Source organism: Triplophysa rosa, linkage group LG4 (genome assembly GCF_024868665.1).
Source record: "Triplophysa rosa linkage group LG4, Trosa_1v2, whole genome shotgun sequence".
NCBI lineage: Eukaryota > Metazoa > Chordata > Actinopteri > Cypriniformes > Nemacheilidae > Triplophysa > Triplophysa rosa.
Genome location: NC_079893.1, coordinates 6,747,267 through 6,770,035, shown reverse-complemented (window position 1 = coordinate 6,770,035; position 22,769 = coordinate 6,747,267). Strand labels below are relative to the sequence as shown.

Below are 22,769 nucleotides of genomic sequence, written 5' to 3'. Positions count from 1 at the left end.
CCTGTGAACCGTGATGTTTTTTTGTTTGTAGAAAACAGGTTTGATTCCTTGGGTAACTGATTACTCAATCTACATTTAATCAATGGAACAATGTTTTCTTATGCATTTGACCATATGATTTATACTATATAGTGCATGCCAAGTATGCATGTTAAGGGCTTTTGTGCCACAAGACCCACGCTCAACCAGCTGAGCTACAGAATACCCATTTTCTGTTTCTCTTTTAAACCCAAAAATATAAAAACCCATTTTTGATAGAGTTAGAGACGAGAACAAAATATGTTAGTTCTATTTCAAATGCTTTAATTTGATCCTGTGCATTGTTTTTCTTCAGGGGAAGCTAGCAGTTCCCATCTTTCATGATTAAAATGTCTGATTTGGTTTTCCTGGAAAAGAGAAAAAACAGCGATTGTTATGAAAGCATAAACTGGGCAATTCAATGCAAATGTTCAGCCTTAAGATGAAAAATCAAGTTGTTACCACAGATTTTCACCGTACTGATTTTAAGGCATTGTTTTTGTTTTAAAGCATAGTTTTCCAGGTAAGTGAACAGAATTGTCCAAATAAAATGACTATTTTATGTTCTATGAAGCGTCATCCCTTCTCGATTTGTTGGGTATTAGTGCTTCTGGTTTGCTCATTTTAACAGGAATCCAAAGTATGTTGTCTCTCAAAACCGGTTGCCCTTTTTTGTCACATCCATAACGCATTAATTTGTCCCTCTTTTAAAATAGAAAACTTAGATACTTTATGATGTCTAGACTCCATCATCAGGGGTTTATTAAAATACTACCAGATGATTGAATATATTGGTAATAAATACATTCTCTGAGCATTTATATTTCAAGTTTTGACTGAAAATGTCACATCCATAATGCTGGAATTGCCCAAATGCAATTATCATTTATTCTGCTTGCGTGTATGCGCGTGCACGTGACCTACAGTCTTTCCACACACAGCGAGCACTCGTTGGGGTACGTGTTTCCATCATCGCCACACACCGGTGCGAGATTCATTGGGCATGCGTGAATCTCTGCCATCTCAGCACACGTGGGCTACAACACACACATAAATGTAACAGACCGATTCAACCATTATAATATTAAAATATTCACAAGAAGAACAAAAAAAATGAAATTAACATAAATATTCACTAAGAAAAAACATCTGTTTACCTTTCGGCGACACCCAGATGACTCATGAGCCCCTAAGAAAAACGTTAAATACATAGGTTTTTTTTTTAATAAAAGAGGTTAAACCGGTTTCAGGCTTGTTCCAAGGCATCATGTGTCTATATTGTTTTTTTCCTTTCCTTGTTTTGTAGAATGCATTAACACACACCCTAAGCTTTAACTCACGCAATCAACCTTTACTGTCAAAGACGTTTAGTGTTTTGACTGTACCTGTTATGAGCAGGAGAAGTAGACTGAACAGCAGCGCTCTCATTTCGGCATAGGCCTATACAATGAGACCAACAATCCTCACATGACTTTATATGGTTGCAATAAACTGTGGGAATTTCAACACTTGTGCAAACAGACTCTCACCCTCCCAAAGCACACACACATTTACTCTGGTGGTGATAAATCTATGTCTGGCCATATGCTTCATTTTATTGAACAAGTGTAAGGACATCCGCCTTGTGTGGAATGATATAAAAACCTGAACATAAAGACTAGGGCTGCGTCCGAAATCGCATACTGTGACAGTACGTACTGAATTTGAATAAGTACCTACCTACCGGCCGTCAAAACAGTACGTTCTATATAGTATGAGTGGGAGTAGTACACAGCAAAATCGCCAGTGTTAAAAAATGTCAAATTAACTCTCACTATGAGAGTGTGGATTATATATACACTGTGAGTGTTAATTTTTACCTTTTTTAACACTGGCGATTTTGCTGTGTATGAATACATTTGCCATTTTGGAAATGCCACGTTTTATGGTCATGTGACCCATATGCTCTTTGACCTTTGACGTATTAACAACAACCTACACGTGAGAGTTGATAAAAACATACTTTAGTCACGAGAAAATAATTTATTGGCACTTATATTAAAAACGGACGTCCGCCTTAAAGTTTTCCGCTATATTTATTTGATTTACTTTTGACATTTGACCGTTGCTCAGCTCCCGTGGCATCATGGGATAGATAAGTGTCCATCCGATCCACACTCACGAATCTCGGCGGAAGAAGTAGACCATCCGGGACGGGCATTTCTCGCCTACTGTTTTTTGCATACTGAGGTTTCGGACATACTTTTCATGACTCATACTCATTTTCGCCTACTATATAGTATAGTATTTCGGACGCAGCCCTATAGCACTTCTCATTCTGATAACCTTTAAATTATAAATGTTTTGTCACGCATGTGGAGGTTTTGAATAAAATGAGTATAACAGATAATAAAAATTAAGGCCTATAATAAAATAAAAGGCCTATATCTATCATCAAGCTCAGTGGTTCTCAACAGGGGGTCCCGGCTGACTTCCAGGGGGCTTCAAGATGACCAATAATTTAAAATGAAGACAAAATGAGCACTGAGATACATTTTAAAACGGAAGACCAAGATATATATTATTATTTGGCCATTTGTATTATGAATAAAGTTTTTCCAGTTAATGTCAAGCTCTAAAAATATTTTAATTGGTAGACATTTTGAGGTTTTGTGAGTTCAGGTGGGGGGCCTTGGAGTCAAAAAGGTCGAGAACCCCTGAGCTAGATTGTCTCCATCTGCTGGGCATTACAGGTCGGTGCAAGTGAATTATGCACCACACAGTGTTGTTTATGAAAGCAATGAAAAGGTATGAATATATTAAACATTCATATTAAAATAATGTTCTCCCTTAAAGGCACAGTTCACCCAAAAATGAAAATCCTTTCAATACACTCATCCTCATGTCCTTTCAAATGTAAATGAGTTTCTTTCTTCTTGCAAAAGAAGATATTTTGAAGAATGTTGGTAACCAAACAACATGGGCCCACATTGACTTCCACTGTATGGACACAAAACCACAGACATTTCTCAAAATATATTCCCTTGTGTTCCACTGAAGAGTTAAATGATTAAAGAAAGGAAAAAAGTACAGGGAATTTTAGGTATGTTTTCTGAAAACTTTGTAATGTAGCACTGAATGCCTTAAAATGTTAGAAACAGGACAAAAACATTTAGCTAACAAAATGATTTGGTGGTCTACTGGTTTGATAATGAACTTCAGGCTATAGGCTCAAAACACATTAGACAGCTGGTGTGGGTTCTTCAATGGTTGTGTCAAGGTCAAGGTATCAGAGGGGTTATTAGAAGGTTAATGATTACTAGAAATTATGTTCTAATACAAAATATGTTCAACTTTGCTCTGCTGACCTGGACATAGCTCTGACGCTAACAGCTAGCCACATGGAGTCAAAAGCACCAGAAAAAGCTTTCTCGGGAGCATTTGCGTGTACTTAAAATAGCTTTATAATGGCAATGTAATTGCAGTTGTTAAATAGACAAATAAGAAAGGTGGGACAAACGATGCATACTTCAAATTGTGGTCGTATTACAAACGCAAAGCTTATAATAAAACAGAAATATGTTTCATTGATTGGCCTTAAAAGCGCAAATTTTGATTAACAGCGGCCACTAGCGTTGTATTATATATTTGCAACGAATCGCTCAGTCTAAACACGACGGTGGCCACCACAGTACAAAAAGATGTCGTTCTCATGTTGACTCAGGGAAGAGATTTTGCGGGCATTAGAAAGACTGTAGAAAGAGCTGTCTTATTACATCAAATAAAAGGTCTTGATTTTAAGTATAAAAAGAAGGATAAAAGTCAGGCAGGAGCTAGGACCCGTGTTAATATTAAGACTTTCCAGCAGAGACGCGTTAGGAGCCGAGGTACTAAGGCTTTTAGCAGAGATACTCATAGATATCTATGGAGATACTTTCCAGGAGAGAGACGTTGGAGAGAAAGATCGTACAAAACATGGCGGCGAATTCAATGTATGTAGGGCCGCTCTGTATGTAGATATAAATAGCTTATTCTAAGGTATTACATAATGGTTCATTACGTAAGGTCTTTATACACCTCTGAAGAAATAGTTTTGTATATTATATTGCATTTCTGTCCATAGATCCTCCTAAAAACGCCGTATTGTTCCTTTAAGTAAAATATCTAGTTTAATGTAATTATCCATTAATGCTGTCGTTCACAAATTTAACCAGCAGGTGGTGCTCATCTACTGCGCTCTAATACTAGTACACACAGTAGCTGTTAAACAGTGTATGGTCTCGCATGAAAATGTACTCCTCATAGGCCTACTGCTTTTATTTGTTTTAAAATACAATACGGTTCTAAAAAATAATGTGATTTTCACTACTTGATTTCAATCGGATTTTTTAACGAATTTATTCGATGTTTTTGACAATATTTCTATTATTAATTGTATGTGTTTATTTTGAATCCAGACTATTATAAAACCAATTTAAAAAGACTATTTAGTGACCACTACATACAATGAAAGTGATATGAACCTGTTAGTAGGCCTTCCCAATGAGCTATCTTAGCTGTTACTTTTTACAGGAAAGAATCAAAGATAACCATCAGCAACATAGCAAAGCTTGTTTTCACACAGCTGATTTAATCAAAAGCGTTGAAATACTCAAACCGTCCTTCTTTAAATGCGAAAGTAGTTAGTAATCATTTAGTAGTCGAGCTAAAGTAATAGATGAGAGTGATCCGATCATTAAGTGAAGAATTAGGTGAAAGGTACCTCAATAAAATCAAAATTACTCGCCTACACGTGTAGTGCACATCACTGCGTAATGGTTACGCGCACGTGCAATCACATCATGCATCAAAGATCATCCACCACATCATCAGCATACAGTACAGCATACAGTATATCAACCCCGCTAACTATAGAAACAATCATTTCAATTCTCATTAATTTAATAGTTGTAATAGGCTATAAATTTGCTTTAATGGAAATTAGCCTATAATGGTCATGTTGTGGGTGTGATGTCATCTAGTGAATGGGGACCAATAGAGCGCCAATATATCCTACCGCAGTAAGACTTTGTAGAAATGTTGTAATGGTTTTAATAGTTAACAGCCGATGTAAGGAAAAGAATATTGTTTTTTTACCAGACGGGATTGGTAACGTTAGCCTGAATACAAGTCGAGCAATCCTCAATCAACTCCTAAAAAGTCTTAACAATTATTGCATTTTGTTACAGTGATTAGATTTAAAATCTAAAGTCTTCTCATGAGCGTTTGATCATTTGTGAAAGGAGCAGAAACTCCGTTAACTCGATTGTTCGCTGATTGATGTGTCTTTGAGGAGGGATGCCCATCCGGACCCTACTACTATAAAAATGAAACCCCACAGTTGTCTCACGAACTACCATTCGTCAAATCTCAGTCACTTCTGTCGGTTAATTATTAGCCGTTATCTCGTACTTAGTACTGGATCGTGGAGTTTGGAGTCTGCCCCTCGAGTAAAGATAAACACAGTGACAGAGAAGAAGCAAAGCACCCATCCTTTCTCTGGCACTCAGACCTCTATACCACAAACTACACGGCCAGCCAACCATGCTGGAGCTCGCTGGAGTTTTATTATGTGTGACCTTTTTGAGTGCCTCATCTTTGGGTAAGTAAAACATATATTTTTTAAAAGAGCGAACATTTTATTCTCACAAATTTTCTTATTTAAGCTACCAAATCCTGTCAGAGATGAAATCTATGGTTTATATTTAAGAGTTCAAGCAAACATTAAAGTGTTCTAAATGGTTATTTATTGAGGTTTCATTGGTGTTCATTGAGGTTTCTGAATAACAGCTTAGAAAACACTGTGCACACACACTTTTTCATTCATTTGGTACCCAGCTTGATCTAACCATTGCATATATGATTTATTGGTATGCTTGGCATAAATGTAAGTGTTTTAACTCTATTCTATTCACATTGGCTGTCAATAGTTTAAAAACAAGCTGTAAAGACATCAAGTCAGTGCACGAATGATGTGATGCAATCTGAATGTGACACGTCAGTGATTATTAGAAGTGATTGATCGGTACAGACAGACCGGAAACTGGTCTTATTTTACACACATACAGTGTATTGATCACTTATATTGATCAAACAATGATCCTAAAACCACGTTTCGAAAATAATGTCAATGTGGAGCATTAAAACAAAATGTGATTTTTTTTGTGATCCAGTTCTTTGCATGTGGCATGAGATTTTACATTAAATGTGTTCTGACTCTACATTAAAATGCACAAACTGAGGGATAAATAGGCTAAATGTTTAATATGAAGCGTTACAGATCACTGGGAGAATTATATTATGTGTTATCTGTTATGTGAGACCAACCTACAATTACAGATACATCTGCATTCCTACAATTACAGACTATTGCTTTTTGTTTCACTTGCATTCTCAGTTGACAAACTTATATGTGCATTTGTATGTTTACCTTGTGTATCAATGAAAACCCATCAATTTAATCCAAATCCAGGCATAAGATTTTCTCCCAAATGGTTAGAAATCGTCCTTTCTATTATTTTTCTTAAGGCTGTGAATTTTTTTTAGGAAATGCTCAAATCACTTCCTGCATGCCTTTCTCCTTTCACATTCTTCACTGGTCCTGGACCAGCTGTGTCTTATTTAGACGCTTAGCATGGTTGAACTGACCTGAAATGTGTCACAGCATGAAGGCTTTGTGTTTTTTCAGGTGCGAGTGCCGGACCTCGGCTGGATAATGACAAACTCTACAGATACAGCTACAGCACTGAGGTCGGGCTGAACAGACCAACAGGTTCCACCAGGGGGAATGCCGGTTTCAGGATCAACAGCGATGTGGACATCAGTCTCGTCTGGAGGAACCCAGAGAACCAGGATGAACAGCTAATTCGACTGCAGGTAAGAAGAGAAATCAAATTAATAGTGTCAAAGAAAGCTGAGTTTACTAACAATAACCCATGCTAGCATGTGACTTTTTATACAAATGTTCCTCTGTCTTGTTTATAGATTTCAAATGTTCGAATTGAGAATGCTGTAAAGCGTTCCCGCAAAAACAACATCTTCCATGGCAGCTCGACAGAAAGCATTGTGGGTAAAAACAGACTTGAAGCTCTTCAGAGGCCTTTCATTGTGCTCTGGAAGATGGGCAAGGTAAAACAAACAACAGCTATTTCAAGTTGTATTGTCGCTGTACTTCTGAAACCTTGTGTGTCCTGTTTTTCAGGAAAAAAGTTTACAAGCACTTTTTAATACTTTTTATTGGTGAAAAATTTGCAAAACCCAGTGACGAACATTACATGCGACTAATAATAATGATTTATGGCAAACAATAAATATATTGAAATATGGAGATACAAGGTTTCAGTAGGACAACGGCAATATATACTCTAAAACCACTTCATTATGTCTCATACAATACTTAATATTTAATTTAAGTATTTTTTTTATGCTGAACAAATATCAATTATTTTGTATAATATTATGACTTTTTATGACGTTTTACATTTCTTCAGTTAAGAAGCATGTACGCTTACAAGACGGAGCCTGCTACCATCAAAAACTTGAAAAGGGGCGTGGCCAGCATGTTAATGATGCAGTTCAAATCTGGGAAGATGTTGGAGGTAAAGTCTAAAAATGAAGCTTAATTAAAACCGAGCTTAAAGGTGAATTGTGCATATTTCATAAGCTAAAACACTGTCTCCCATCATCCCTTGATGTGCAGAGAGAATTGTAAACTGCAGACTTAATGTGTTTCTTCTGTAGGCTGATGCTTCAGGAAAGTGTTTAGTGGAGTACAAAGCCACTAAAGATCAAGTGATCCGTACAAAGCACATGGAGACTTGCAAAAAACAGGAGAAGGGATTCACCACCAACAGCCCAGTAAGAGGAATTCTTAATTCTTACCTGCCCTAATATATTTATCATTGATGTACCCTACAGCATCGCCAACCATCTAACCGTCTCTGTTACAGGTGTTGGGTGTCAGTGGAAAGTGTACTTTAGTTACAGTTATCAATCTGGAGAATGGAATCATCAAGTCTGCTAATACAGAAGAATCACACACGCTGTCTGTCAATGCTCGCCATTCAGCTGCTACTAGAGTCATGTCCAGGTAACAATGAAAACAGATGAATGAATGAATCAATCAATGACTGAATTGCATAGAATGAATGAATGATTCAATCAATGAATGTATTGAATTGAATTATTGAGAGTAAAAAACTAATAGTGAGTGAGTTGCATTTGATTGGTTTGGAAGAAAAAAGATGAATAGATAATGAATTGAAATGAAACTGTTAGAAAGTAAACTGATAAATTAATGAATAAATGAACGATTGAATGAATGAATAAACAATGCATTTTGAATGAAACTAAAGCACGTTCATGGCTTCTCACAGTCAGTCGCTGACACTCAACAAGATCGAGGTTGGCCCTGTTGAAGTGGGGGGTAAGGATGCTGCCAGCGTGGTGAAATCTCTGGATGACAAACTCATGTCTGTTGGAGTCGTATTGGAGAAAGTTAAAGCAAAATGCAAAGGATGTCCCAATGTGAGTGTCTTGTCTGTTTTCAAGTGAAATATCGGGGTATTTGTGTGTGTTTTAATTGATTTATGCTGTATTGGTGTTCTAATAGTTAATGGACACATGGAAGGCGGTGAGATCCCAGCTGGAGCCAGACTTGCTCTCTAAAGCCACGGCCCCGCGAAGCTTCATGACGCTCTTACACAGCCTGCGCAGAGCTAACAAAGAAGAAATCCTGACAATACTGCGCAACTGCAGCAAGAACACACTGTAAGATCAAACACTTCATTACATCTTTCTAGCTCTCATTTATAAGCTCTTTATTTTCTTGTTTCCTCTCATGTCTTGTCAACTGAAAGAAGTGTTTTTTGATTGTTTGCTCATCTGCAATACATCGCTGTCAAATGTCATAGTGTTTATCATTTAGAATCTATGTAAAATAGCTCTTTCTAAGAAGTTTATTAGATGTTTCCAGATCTGCGGATCTTTAGCAGACATCTTACGTACCTGTGCTATCTGGCATTTTTTCCATTCCAGTTTGCATATTTCCCACTCTAAATAATATGGGAGAGTAAACATTAATGCATCTAATCATTCAATTCACACTTTTAACAATGCATATTGTTTTAAAGATTATAGACGGAATAGATGCGATAAAGTACAGTTGTAATATAGATAGAAAATATCAATTGTAGTTTTAACAAATTTTAAGCAATGGTAATGTGATCATAGAGACTACAGTATGTAAGTAAAATGTGACCGTTTTGTATTTCGATCCAGTATGGATCTGATCATAGTATGCTAAAAATAGTGTGTCTCCTTCAAATTGATTTTAAAAGCAGCCTATGGTGTGTGCTTCATGCTTTGTACATGTTATTTTTTGTAAGATTGTACAAAACCTTGGATAACAAAGGGTTTGTAAGGACTTTTCATATTTTGGGATTGAACGAACAAAAATGAGAAAGAATCCATTTCCACAACACTTTGACGGCCCCAGAATATTTTCTTGAACATAAAATATGCCAAGTGCGTCCCCTACTGTACAACTGTAATATGCAACGCTGGAAAAACTTGCTAATTGTGGGAAATTTATAAATGACTGAAAATTCCGTTAATGGCGGTGAAAGATTCAGGACAACAGTTTAAAATTTTCCGTCTTTCTGACTCTGTAGACCTCAGCTGGTGGACGCAGTGACATCAGCTCAGACTTCAGATTCTCTGTCAGCCATCCTTGAGTTCCTGGACTTCAGAAAGAAAGAAGGTTTAGTGCTGCAGGAGCGCTTCCTGTACGCATGTGGTTTCGCCTCACACCCTACAGAGAGTATGCTGCAGTCCCTGCTGGTGAGATACCACACTATTGTGAAGCAATTAATAGAATATAATTATATTAAAATAGTTTGTTCAAAATAGAAATACATCAAAGGTATGTTATTTTGCAATATGTACACAATATTTACACATTTCTGGTATTGTAATATTTGTGATGTGTTTCCTGTAGCACATCTATCAAGGGAAGATTGGCAGTTCAGACATTAAGGAGTCTGTGGTGATTATCATGGGCGCTTTGATTAAGAAACTCTGTTTGAAAGGAGCATGTGAACTATCGGTGAGTACAAACACGTAATATTATTTACAGCGATTTTTTTATACTCTATTTGATGTTATCTTATTCAATTCCAATTTAACTACCAATCAGTCTTCATGCTTTTCATGTAGATATTGATAAATATCAGAAATTCAAAAGAAAAAAATTATATGATTACATTTTGACAATGTTTTACTGTATAAATAAATATTTGGGCTAATTTGATTTTCTGTTACAAACCAGTGTAAGCTCTCAATCACATTGAACCAATTTTACAATAAATAAAGTATTCACTAGTTTTGCAGTTTTCCACAAAATTCAGTGTAAATATATGTATTCATATGGATCTGCTGCTTACTGCATGTCACATTTATGACATTTATAACATACACTCTTAAAAAACCATAAAAGAACCATTCACTCAAAGGTTCTTTTAATAACCATTTTTTCCTTACTTTTTTATAACCTTTTTCCACTACAGTGAACTTTTTGTGTAACAGAAAGGTTTTTTCGATGTTAAAGGTTCTTTATGGAACCATGGAACCAAAAATGGTTCTTCTAATCTACAGTATTGTGGAAACACCTTTAGGAGTGTAATATTCAGTATAAAAATACCTTTCCTTCACAAACTAATCATGATAACACTTAAAAAAGATGTTTTTGTCCTAAATACATTCCTCAAATTATCTTAATAAATTAATAAATCTTCAGTGATTCTTAATCCGTTTCTCGTGTTTCTGACTCACAGACAGTGGTTAAGGTCAAGGAGCTGTTGCTGGCAGGGCCCGACACGCAGGAGGAGTCAGAGGTGCAGATGTACCTTTTAGCGCTAAAAAACGCTCTCCTGCCAGACGCTGTTCCTCTCCTGACCAAATATGCCGAGTCGGAGGTGGGAGCATTTAGCACCATTGCCATCACAGCCCTGCAGAGATACGACACTGCACTTATCACAGAGGAGGTAAATACTGTCAAACAGTCATTGTAGAAATTGTAGAAACATTGTCAAAAAACAGTCAACTCATCAAAACTGGAATGACACAATATAGGAGTTATGTTGTAATAAAAAAGAATCCAAAATTTCCTTAGTTTCGCCCTAAGATGCTTTTTAGAAAAGTATTAAGGGAGTTTCCATCTATTCTGGGCTTTTACTGTCCGCTTTTCCTGCATTCATTGATCATGTTTTTCTTCAAGTCATTGAAGAATCATTCTTTTCAATTGCATTTTTTGTAATAAAAGAAATATGTTAGGACAAATTGATTAAAACACTGTCGTTCCGCAGGTGAAGAAAACTTTAAACCGCTTGTACCATCAGAACCGTCGTATTTATGAGAAGAACGTACGCTCGGCCGCAGCCGATTTGATTATGAGCAGTAATCCATCCTACATGGAAGTGAAGAACCTCCTGCTGTCCATCGGACACCTGCCACACGAGATGAATAAATACATGCTGTCTAAAGTCCAGGATATACTGCGCTTTGAGATGCCGGCCTGGTGGGTCTCAAGCACACACATACTGTACCATGAAGCCCCACCCATATCTATTTACCACAATATTGTCATGAAACATGAGAAAATCATAAACATTGCCAGGCCACAATTAATGACACGCTTTGCATGAGCAAGTATCGTTCCCATTCAAAAAGCATGACTTAAAGGGGTCATATGGCGCGAATACGTGTTTTTCTGTGTCTTTGGTGTGTTATAAGTTGCCCATGCATGTATTAGATACGTAAAATTGCAAAGATTAAAGTGTGGGAACAAAAGATGCATTCTATCTAAAAGCGAATGTTCACCCAGACCTGCCTGAAACGCCTCGTGTAACCACACCCCCACAAATCTACGTCAGTTCGTGGTATGATTTGACTAAGACCGCCCAAATGTATAAGCAAGTAAGGTGGGCGTACCTGTCAGCACAATCGCTTTGGAACCTGATGTTCCAAATATAGTAAGAAGCGTTACATTTCCGTCACACGCTTGCAGTATTCGACCAATCACTACACACTGGTTTACTGGCCAATCATAGCACACCTCTCTTTTCAGAGCGATGAGCTTTGTAAAAAATCTGCGCGTTTCAGAGAGGCGGAGCAAAGAGGAGATACAAGCATGCACTGTATGTGGAAAATACAGCGTTTTTGAACCTTAAATCGTGTATACACATTACATTACATCTAAAACAAACCATAATATTCGTTTTAGCCCTGTCATTTGACCCCTTTAATGTAAAGACTAAGAGTGTTTTACAACAGCAGTAGCTTGTTCACTACACCCAAAATGAACAGATATATGTTCTGATTATATTGTGTTTGGCATTCTTCTGTTTGTTTTGCAGTAAAATGGTACGGCAAGTTATGAAGGACATGATTTCTCACAACTATGACCGATTCTCCAAGTCTGGGTCCTCGTCTGCATATTCAGGCTTCATGGCACGTAAGTCACCTCTCTTGTCTCACCTAATAGATATATATTTAAGAGAGAGATTTTATATAATTTTTGGAACAAATTATTGATTTTTTTATGATGTAGTAAAAAACAGACTTCAATAAAATAACACATTATAAGCTTATTGCCACATCCAGTTGCCACATGAGAAAAAAACTGGACATGAAATGTGAATTTGAAATATTTTCTTAGCTCATTTTTACCAAATGCGGACCTTCCGCGAGGAAAAGCCGTTTACTTTATTTTTTGAGGTAAGTTAAGAAACGACATTCAAATCACATACGGAGCCCTTTTAGGGACATGGTGGTGGAAAAAAATATGAGAGGGAAGAGAAAAATATTTTTAAAGGTTTTGCGTTATCTCGCAAACATATTTGTTATCTCGCAAAACTTTCTGCGAGTTCGGACAAACACTTCATGTTTAATGTCCCGCTGGCAGAGTTTGAGAATAGCTCCGTACATAAACATTGGTCTATAGTTGTAGATTCCCGGACTAATAACTCGTGAGCTAAACGTTTTTATAACACAAATGACACCTTATTCTATGTAACGTAAACAATGAACTTTAACTTAATTTTCCACAAATCGAACCTTGCATTGATCTCAGGCGGGAGCTGACTGAAACAAGACCGAAGGGATCGTCTGTAAAGTGCAAAACTCGAAGATCATGAGGCTACTAAAAATAGTCATTTACTTCAGTGCTACATACTGTAGTATAACTAAAACAAGTTTAAATTCAGCAGGAGAGCATTAATGTGTAAACTGAATTTGGTTATAAATAATAACATTGAAGTTTAATGATGTTGCTGTTTCTGTGTTCTGGATGCTCCTGTCACCAAAACAAATTCCTTGTATGTGCAAACATACTTGGCAATAAAGCTCTTTCTGATTCTGATACTGATTTTTGTAGTAACGCTTTTCGGATTTACAGTCACTTTGCACACGGTCCCTTCGGACTTATCAATGTCGCCTGCTCATATAGAGATCAATTTATATTCTTGTTTTGAGGAAGACTAGGTTGTAGATCCGTGTCTAAGGAATTATGTGTTATTTGTGTTATAACAATGTTTAGCTCACGAGTTATTGGTCCGGGAATCTACTATGGACCGCTCCATTGTTAATGTATGGAGCGGGACAACAGGACGTGTTTGAATGTTTTGCGAGATAACGCAAATATCTTTGCGATGGAAGGAATATCTTTGCGAGAGAATGCAAAGGTTTTGCAAGGGAAAGCAATGTTTCTCAGGGGAACGCAAAAGTTTTGCGAGATAACGCAAAAATCTCATATTTTTTCCACCACCATGTCCCTAAAAGGGCTCCATACTAGTCTGATCTTACAGGAATGCATACAAATTTTACAAGGTGGCTAATTCACATGAATTTATACTATATAAATAATATAAAAATGTATGATTTTTAAGAAAAAAGCAACATTGAAGCCCCTCCCCTTATCAGAGTATTGTCTTTATTAATATTTTAAATTAGGTTTTATTTTTAGGTTTAATTTTTTGTTAATTTTAGTTCTTTTTTTAGCAACTTTGTTATATGCTTTTGACATTTTATGATTATTTATTTTATTTTGCTAAGATTAATACATTTTTCTTTTAGTTTTTTTATTATTATTATAATTTTAGCTTTAAACTTATTTCAGTTTATTTCTGAGGCAACAGTTAAATTTTTCGTTTAGCTTTTCCAATAATTTTTAGGCCAATATTTAATTTGATTTCAATGAACAGAAATGTTTTAATTTAATTAGTAAACTTAAATAACCGTGCACCTAAACCTAAACATTTCAGAAGCAGATCGCAAGTCAAATATGCAAATGAGATCATACAAATTTAACAAAACTCCTGATTCTCAAAATAGTGAAGTTAAAGGACATTTATTTACAGAAGCCACTTGGTTTGATATGTATTGATGCGTGAAGTGTGGCTTCACACTTAAAATCATTCTTAAATCATTACAATTGTGTCATCCAACAGGAAATGCTGATATCTCTTGCACTTACAATTTGGACATCCTGTACTCTGGCTCAGGCGTATTGAGGACAAGCAACATGAACATTTACGCCCAGAGCAACAATGCCCTTCTGCATGGCCTTCAGGTACCATAACCACAACACTGTTTTATCTTACATTCATAAAATCTTGTATGCTGACCTCTAACCGTACTCATCCTTTGCCATGCTGTGTCTCAGGTATCAATTGAAGCGCAGGGTCTTGAGTCTCTGATTGCAGCCACGCCGGATGAGGGAGAGGAAGATCTGGAGTCTTTCGCTGGAATGTCTGCTCTGTTGTTTGACGTGCAGCTCCGCCCGGTGACCTTCTTCAAGGGCTATAGTGACCTGATGTCCAAGATGTTCTCCATGTCTGGAGACCCCATCAATGTCGTGAAGGGCCTTATTCTGCTGACAGACCACTCGCATGTACGGCATTTTAAGATGTGGCTAATTCGTCAATGTGTCAATTCAATACAATGTGATTTTCCAACATTTTTTGCATGATTTACATTATATGCATTTAGACCTAAATGGATTAGCCACCTGACTAAATAGTTAAAGGGATAGTTCACTCAAAAATAGAGATTCTGTCAAAATCATTTATTCCACTTCATGCTGTTCAAAACGTGTATATGACTCTTTCTTCTGTGGAACACAAAAGAAGATATTTTGAGAAAATTTCCTCAAAATATCTTTTGTGTTCTGCAGAAATAAAGTCGTACAGGTTTGAAATGACATGAGGGTGAATAAATGATTCATTCACATAGATGAGATAGCACAAAATATTCTCCTGACCTGATGGTGAAGTTCAGATTACCAGTTGTGAATATAGTAATGTATTTTATTTACTTAAATATCCATTTATTTACTTTATCTGTTTATTTACATTAGGTGATCACTCTCCAGTCTGGTATTAGAGCCAATGCTGAGTTCCAAGGCAGCCTGGCCATTGATATTTCTGGAGGAATGGAGTTCAGTTTGTGGTACAGGGAGTCTAAGACCAGCGTCAACAACAGGTAATCTACAGATCTTCGAAAGCTAAAAAGGTTGTCGATTTGACTCCCATGAGCCACCACCAGCAGGTCGCTCCAAGGGGATTGTCTTTGTTTACCGCACGCTGCTTTGGATAAAAACAGCTACTTGCTGTATTTACTTTGCCGGATATTTTTCTTCGCTAGGTATTCAAAATGCCAGCTGTAAATACGAGACATCTTAATATAACATCATTAATCCTTCCATGAGATTCGGCACTAAGCTACGTCTTTATCCATATCTCCACCTGCTCCGTACGAGAAGTTTGTGGATTCAGTCAATAGCAATGGAAAGATTCAGGGCTTGGCGTAAAGATCAGGGGTTGAGGGTAAAATTAGATTTAGATTTGTATGACGGCGATTGCGAGCAATAAAATGCATTTGGAGGGGAATATTTGGAAGAATCAGCCTTTACAGTTGAACCACCAATAGGTTCTATGTACCAATCGAGTATAAAATGCATTTAATCTACTTCAACATTGAGAAACTTTGCTGCGATCAAGCTTTTTTCTACTTTTGTGTTTAGTGCCGTGGTTTATACCGCTCTTTGTTGTACATCGGGTATTTTAGGGTGGCATCTGGTTTTCTTCATGTGCCAGCCCCTCAGGACGGGCAGGGGCAGGTGTATGGATCAGTTGGGCGAGCTTTACCTTCTGAAAACTGCACCACACGCAAGCAGACGGACAAAGACACACTGACAGACAGACAGATAACCCGATACATAAACACAGGTGTGCACACAGGCACTCAGAAGCGAGAAACAGACAGACAGATACGCGGTTGTAGGCGCACGCATGCGGGCAGACAGAGGAGCAGGCTATGTTTAGGATCAGAACGAACCGAAGATCTCTCTGGCCCCACAAGATTAGCATGCTTCTACTCACGGCCACTCAGCGCCATCGGCCATTTTGAATAGATCATTTAAGGTGGAGGTTGAAAGCGCGGAGCCAGACAGTCTGATGTGATATACGAGCTCCAAAACTGACTCAGCAGAGACTCTTGGAAAGAGATCGAAATGGAAACAAAACCTTATCGCAAGCCGCTCCCCGTATCATGTTGTGGGATGAATGAATTTAGACCTTTGAAATCACAAGGGATGAGTTCAATAAATGGCAAACTAGTTTTGCACACAGTCTGTGTTGAAATAACGTTGTCATAACGCTGAAATAACGCTACAAGTAATTCTTGTAGTTTTAAGTAATTTTTTTGCAATTTTAATCTCATTAAAGACTCTATTTTGTAAGAAGTAGAGTCTAAGACTCAAAACTGTGTTGAAATAACGTTGGGATGACACTGAAATAACTACAAGTAATTCTTGTAGTTGTTAAGTAATTTTTTTGTAGTTTTTTAGTCTGTATTTTTGTCTTGTGGTTGCACCTTCTCTTTTTGATGGTCGAGCATCTTTTCTTTAAAGGTCCGATTGAACGCGGAGTTTCTGCCAATCTCATATTAATCTTGAATACATATAGAGAAGTATTGCATACTTCGTATCTTCGAAGAGTATTTAGTTTGATCACATTTATAAAAGATGAATACAGCTGTATGATTTTTTCCGAAAACAGACGACATCCTGGGAGTGTGTGGGGGGAGGAACTAAATCACGAGCACACATCATCGCATTATCCCTGCATAGCTGTTTTGATTCACTATAAGTTTGTGTTGTTTACATTATGCATGGACGCGCCGATTGCAAACAAAACACAGACATATGACTAAATTAGCTATTTCTTTCGCTTCGCTGTGGCCGTGATTTTCCGGGAGAATTGCCCAATAAGGGACTAAGAAAAGTTGTTACGTTCCTTTGACATCCAAATACATAGTGAAATGAAACAGTACTGAGTGATGCATACACATGATATGGTCCTAAAAATGATTTAAGCAACGTTTGCTAAGTTCAACCTTGACTGTGTGTGCAGGGGAGCGCTGGTTGTCATTGGCAACATGACGGTGGACATGGACTTCGTAAGTGCTGGGGTGGAGGTGAGTTTTGAGACAGAAGCTGCCTTGGACTTCATCACCACCGTGCAGTTTTCCGAATACCCCTTCCTTGTCTGCATGCAGATGGACAAAACCACCTTCCCATTCAGGTATGAGTCATCCTACAAGAAATATGAATAAAGTACAACATTGTCTGTCTATAAGCTGGTGTTGCATTACATGCAAACGTAAAAAGTGTTCCGTGTATGTTCTCGTGTGACACACCTGACATAGTTTAGCTTTATGTAGCCTACCATGAATTAACATGCCACCAATCAGATATTAGGATTAGGGAAAGGGTTGGGCTTAGAGCTTGGACGTGAATAACAACCGTATCCAATCATTTTCCTTTGAATTGAATAGTTAGGGATGTGGTTAGAAATACTGTGTGAGTTTGACAGGAATGTTGTTTTAAAGACTAACGCACCCATCCTGGCAAACGTTACGTCACATAACCTACATTAACATTTATTTATTTAGCGGGTTGTTTTATCCAAAGCAAGGGAGGGAGAATTTATTATTATCATGTATCACAATACATTTCACAAATTCAAAAAAACTAACCTGTTGTTGCTTCCCATGCACTCTAGAGAGATGGTGTCCACGCAGGAGAAGCTGCCCTCGGGGCAGAATTTCAGCTCCAGGAGAAGTAGAGAACAGCTGGTGCCAGGCTCAGAATTCCCTCTACACCAGGAGAACTCTAACATGTGCAAGAAAGTCTTCGAGCAGAGCTGGTAGTCTAGCCGGGACTGCTCCGGATGCTTTTTTACACAAGCAACCACACATTTTCGTGTTTATGTGTGGTTTGGGATGGCTGAATGTGAAATGACTTTGAGCCACTCAAGCTTGCGAAGAGTTTTACTTAAAGGGACCTAACAATAAATACTGCCCACATTTTAAAACGATTAGCACAAATTCAACCCATTTTTGCCAAAACACCGGAATACATTTTGATGTTTGACAAAATGCAAAAACCAATGGCACTCATCGTTTGACGAAACTATCAACCCGTAAAAAAAGACATTTAAAATGCATTATAACAGGTCCATTGAAAGACTGTGTATTTGAGGTGCTACTGTGTTATTTATTTAATCAGAGGGCAGAACACACTTCATCCCTCCACAGGCAGTTCAGACAGCCTGGTTTCCATGACTACACCAGATGTTTACATTCTTCAGAATATTTATGGTCTTGTACATGGAAAAATAATCAATCATGAATTGACATGAATAAAGGCGGGGTTTTTTTGAGAAAAAAAACTGTGGCGTATTTTTGCATTTACATTTACACTATTCATTTAGAAGATGCTTTTATCTCAGGCCACTCACAGATGAGTAGTTAAAGGTACAATAAAAAAAAAATGTATGTCATCGTTTATTCATCCACATAACATTTAAACCCTATTCTCTTTCTTCTGTGGAACATAAAAGAAAATATGTTGAGAAATCTCTTGGATTTGTTTCTGTAACATGAAAGTCAATTGGAGACAATGATGTTTGGTTACCAACATTCTTCAAAATATTTTTTTCCAGAATAAAGAAGAAATGAGGGTAAATTAATGATTCAATTATTTTCATGCCTTTAAGGATGAAGGAGAACTATGCCTTTAAGGATGAAAAGCAGCAAAAATATCTAAAAGATGCATTGCAGAAATAATGTATAAGATACAAAGCTTATCGCTGTAAAAACTCCACCACATCTTATTACCATAGCCTTATTTTCAAGCTGTTTAGTTTTCATAGTACACACATTTTCGATAGTATTTTGAAAAACTGAATTCTAATAAATCGTTTATTTATTTACAAAATGTGTGTTTTCAACAAATTGGTTTTAAAGAACATTTTTAAAATATCAAATACTACAGTATATATCAAATATAATTTTCCAAGTGAACTTCTTTGAATAACTGTTTGAGTTCCGCTTGGGGGCGGCGGGCAACTGAACACTCGCGGACATTCCTCTCGCGCGGCGCACAGCAGCTGAGCGCGCGTGTCTGTCACCGGCGCCGCTGTCATGGCTACCGTGTAAACAAACGGCGCAAACTGTCAGCTAGAGCTAATGCCTCTGGGCGGGTGAAGTTTCAGGAGCTCACGGAAAACTCACCTAGCACGCTGGCGTTCAGTCAAACGAGCCTGTGCCAGCTGTGTAAATCAAACAGGGCCCACAACAACTGGCTATCTCTTTCTGTGGAAGATTTAAGGCCTTTTATAAGGTCGAGGGTGTGAGAAAGGGGTTTATGATAGAGTAAAATTAGCCGGGAATTAAATAATAAACACCGTTATACAACCTGAGGAGAATTCACTCAGGATTTATGGCAGAAATAAACATGGACAGCATGACGCTGAATTATAAATCTTAGTATATAAAAATTTAAGAACACGATTTGTTCTTTACTTTTCACTTTCACTCAAAATAATGGGTTAATGCATGGAACTTTTTTATGATCATTTTTAAATGTTTATTGTTTATAATATGTGTTTAGGCTATTACACATTCAGTGCAAATCAAAGTAACAGAATAAAACGAATGTCTCAAAGAACTATTTTTGTTCCATTCTCAAGATGTATTAGAAAGAGCATCCAATTAACACTCTCATAAAACTCTGGACCAGAACATTCACACACATGCTGATCATTCTCACTGCCTTTAGTGGGCCAGCAGATTCCTTAAAGGGAAAGTTCATCTCAAAGTCAAAATTGTGTTATTTTTTACGTTCAACATGTTTTAAGACCTCCCATAGACTGACAAGACAGAAGAGAATATATCGATTACCAAAGTTATTTTGGTTTGTTTTTCGCACATAAAGTATTCTCGTCGCTTCAAATTCAATTGAGCCACTATAACAATGTCTTTTCTGGACCTTGACAACAACTATAACCATGATGTCTATGAGGAGGCCTGGAAATCTCTTGGATGTCAACTAATATTTCTTTATTTGTGTTCCGAAGACATCGGGAGGTCTTAAAACATGTTGAAAGTCAGGTGGGTGAGGAAAAAATAAGACAATTTTGATTTTGAGATTAACTTTTCCTTTAAAGCCGACTTATAACATCACTGGAAAACAGACAGGCAATGACATACATGTTGCGCATGTATTTAAAAGCAGCGGACATCTTTAATTCAAGAGCTCTTTAAAGATATTGTGATTATTTTGTAGAAAAATGCTCTGCACGTGCATTTTTGAAATCTATCAATAAATGCTATACACATATTGCCTGCTACATTCAAGGTAACCACAATATACCTCTTATACCCAAATGTTCAGTTTTAACTTGACCTAAAAAAAAACTAAATTTAAATGCATAAACAGTGCCCTCTATTATTGGCTCCCTTGGTAAATATGAGCAAAGAAGGGTGTAAAAATAAATCTGCATTGTTTCTCCTTTTTATCTTTCATTCAAAAAATCTACAATATTTAAAGTAAAACCATTTGAAGTGGGAGGGGAATATAACATTATGAAAAAATGTTTTTATCTCATACACCCTGGTCACAATTATTGGCACCCTTGGAAATTCTTATGAGTAAAATACCTCCCAAGTATATTCCCATTGATATTTACATTTTCTTAGCATACCAAGGTGACTAGAAACATGATGTTGTCCAGTCATACCTTCTTGTTGCACAGGAGAATAAATATTACAAAGCCCAAACCCCCTTAATCATTTATCACAATCGATAAAACCAAAGAATATAGGTTTCTGATGTGCAATAGTTCTGTTGAGCTACACAAAATACAAAATGGCTTTAAGGAAATAGTTAAAACAATAAAAAAACTCATTTCCAACATCAGGGCAATGATCAAGACGTTTTAATGGACTGGAGATGTTGAAAATCAGATTGAAACAGGATGTGTGTCTATATTGTCTCAATGCACAACTAGGAAAAGAATTTGTGTGGCCAAAGACTCTTCAAAGAGCAGATGGAATATCTATTATTATTCAAAATAAACATCAAAATCAACAAAAAATGTGTCACTGAACGCAAAATCAAGATCCTGCCATAGCCATCCCAGTTCCCTGATCTGAACAATATAGAAAATAAGTGGGATGAACTGATGATAAGAGAGCACCAACATTTGAAGGATCTTAAGAGATTCTGTATGAAGGAATGGACTCGGGTTGAATTGCCATATATTCTCAAACCGAATACCAAAGACACCGAGCTGTTTTTCATGCAAATGCAGGTTGCAGAAAGTTTTGTATATAGATGTGCCAATAATTGTGACCAGGGTGTTTTAGAGAAAAACATTTTTTTCATAATGTGATATTCCCCCCACTTCAAATTGTTTTACTTTAATGAAATGTTGGAATATTGTAGATTTTTTAAATAAAAGATCAAAAGGAGAAAAAATGCAGATTTGTTTTACAGCCTTCTTTGCTCATATTTACCAAGGGTGCCAATAATAGTGGAGGGCACGGTATGTATCTATGTAAATATCTTGTTTCAAATAAGTATCGTAATATATTTTTATAATTTATATGATTTATGAAGCAGGTTTTTACATTTAAAAATAGAAAATGAATATCATGTGCTTTATGTATTAGAGGACAGATTGCCTAATGGTGACCTGAAAAAAAGTTGTCGACAAGTACTTGTTGTGCCTAGGTACAAGCTCTCTACAGTGGGGGGTAGGGCGTTTTGTATTTTAGGCCAGAAACTATGGAATAGGCTGCCCCATAATCTTCGTGCTGTCCGTGGTCTCCAGACCTTCAAGTCACAACTTAAAACTCATCTATTCACTACTTTCTCTAACAAACACTTTCCATTTTTCCGAACGTTTCATCTGTTAACTGACCGTTTTTGATGTAATTGTATGTCTTTATCTATTTGTGTGATATATTGTCTGTCAATTATTTGATATTTGTCTTGACCTATATGAATGTGACCTGTTTTTGTGATCTGTTGTTGTCAATTATCTGTCTACAACTTTTTTGTCTGTATGAATATTCCTTTTTGAGAAGTGTCCTTGGGTTCTTGAAAGGCGCTATATAAAACATATTATTATTATAAATATATACTACCATTCAAATGTTTAGGATCACTTGACTGAAATGTTTCTCATGATTTTAAAAACCTTCTATATAAACCGTCTAAACCTTCAAATATTATAAATGTTTGTTAGTTATTTAGACAAGTAATATAATTGTGCCAAAATAATAAATTATTTTATAACAAAAACAAATACGGTATAATACATTTTTTC

The 22,769-nt window shown here is 36.8% G+C and overlaps 2 protein-coding genes across 2 annotated transcripts; one reads left to right on the top strand and one right to left on the bottom strand.

The window, feature by feature from the left end:
- Positions 1–285: 285 nt before the first annotated feature.
- On the bottom strand, positions 286–1,481 carry spink4 (serine peptidase inhibitor, Kazal type 4). Its single transcript, XM_057332221.1, has 4 exons — positions 1,404–1,481; positions 1,176–1,207; positions 943–1,055; positions 286–386 (listed from the first exon to the last, which is right to left on the bottom strand). Exons 1-4 carry the CDS (start codon positions 1,444–1,446, stop codon positions 341–343), a joined length of 234 nt encoding a protein of 77 aa, XP_057188204.1. The 5' UTR covers positions 1,447–1,481; the 3' UTR covers positions 286–340.
- A 4,099-nt stretch (positions 1,482–5,580) lies between these two features.
- On the top strand, positions 5,581–18,742 carry mttp (microsomal triglyceride transfer protein). Its single transcript, XM_057330880.1, has 18 exons — positions 5,581–5,638; positions 6,725–6,912; positions 7,021–7,164; positions 7,527–7,634; positions 7,777–7,893; positions 7,986–8,125; positions 8,412–8,562; positions 8,648–8,805; positions 9,708–9,876; positions 10,034–10,141; positions 10,869–11,078; positions 11,400–11,611; positions 12,450–12,547; positions 14,541–14,662; positions 14,756–14,983; positions 15,449–15,573; positions 17,505–17,675; positions 18,156–18,742. The coding sequence occupies exons 1-18, from the start codon at positions 5,581–5,583 to the stop codon at positions 18,301–18,303; spliced, it is 2,655 nt and encodes an 884-aa protein (XP_057186863.1). The 3' UTR covers positions 18,304–18,742.
- The last annotated feature ends 4,027 nt before the right edge of the window (positions 18,743–22,769 follow it).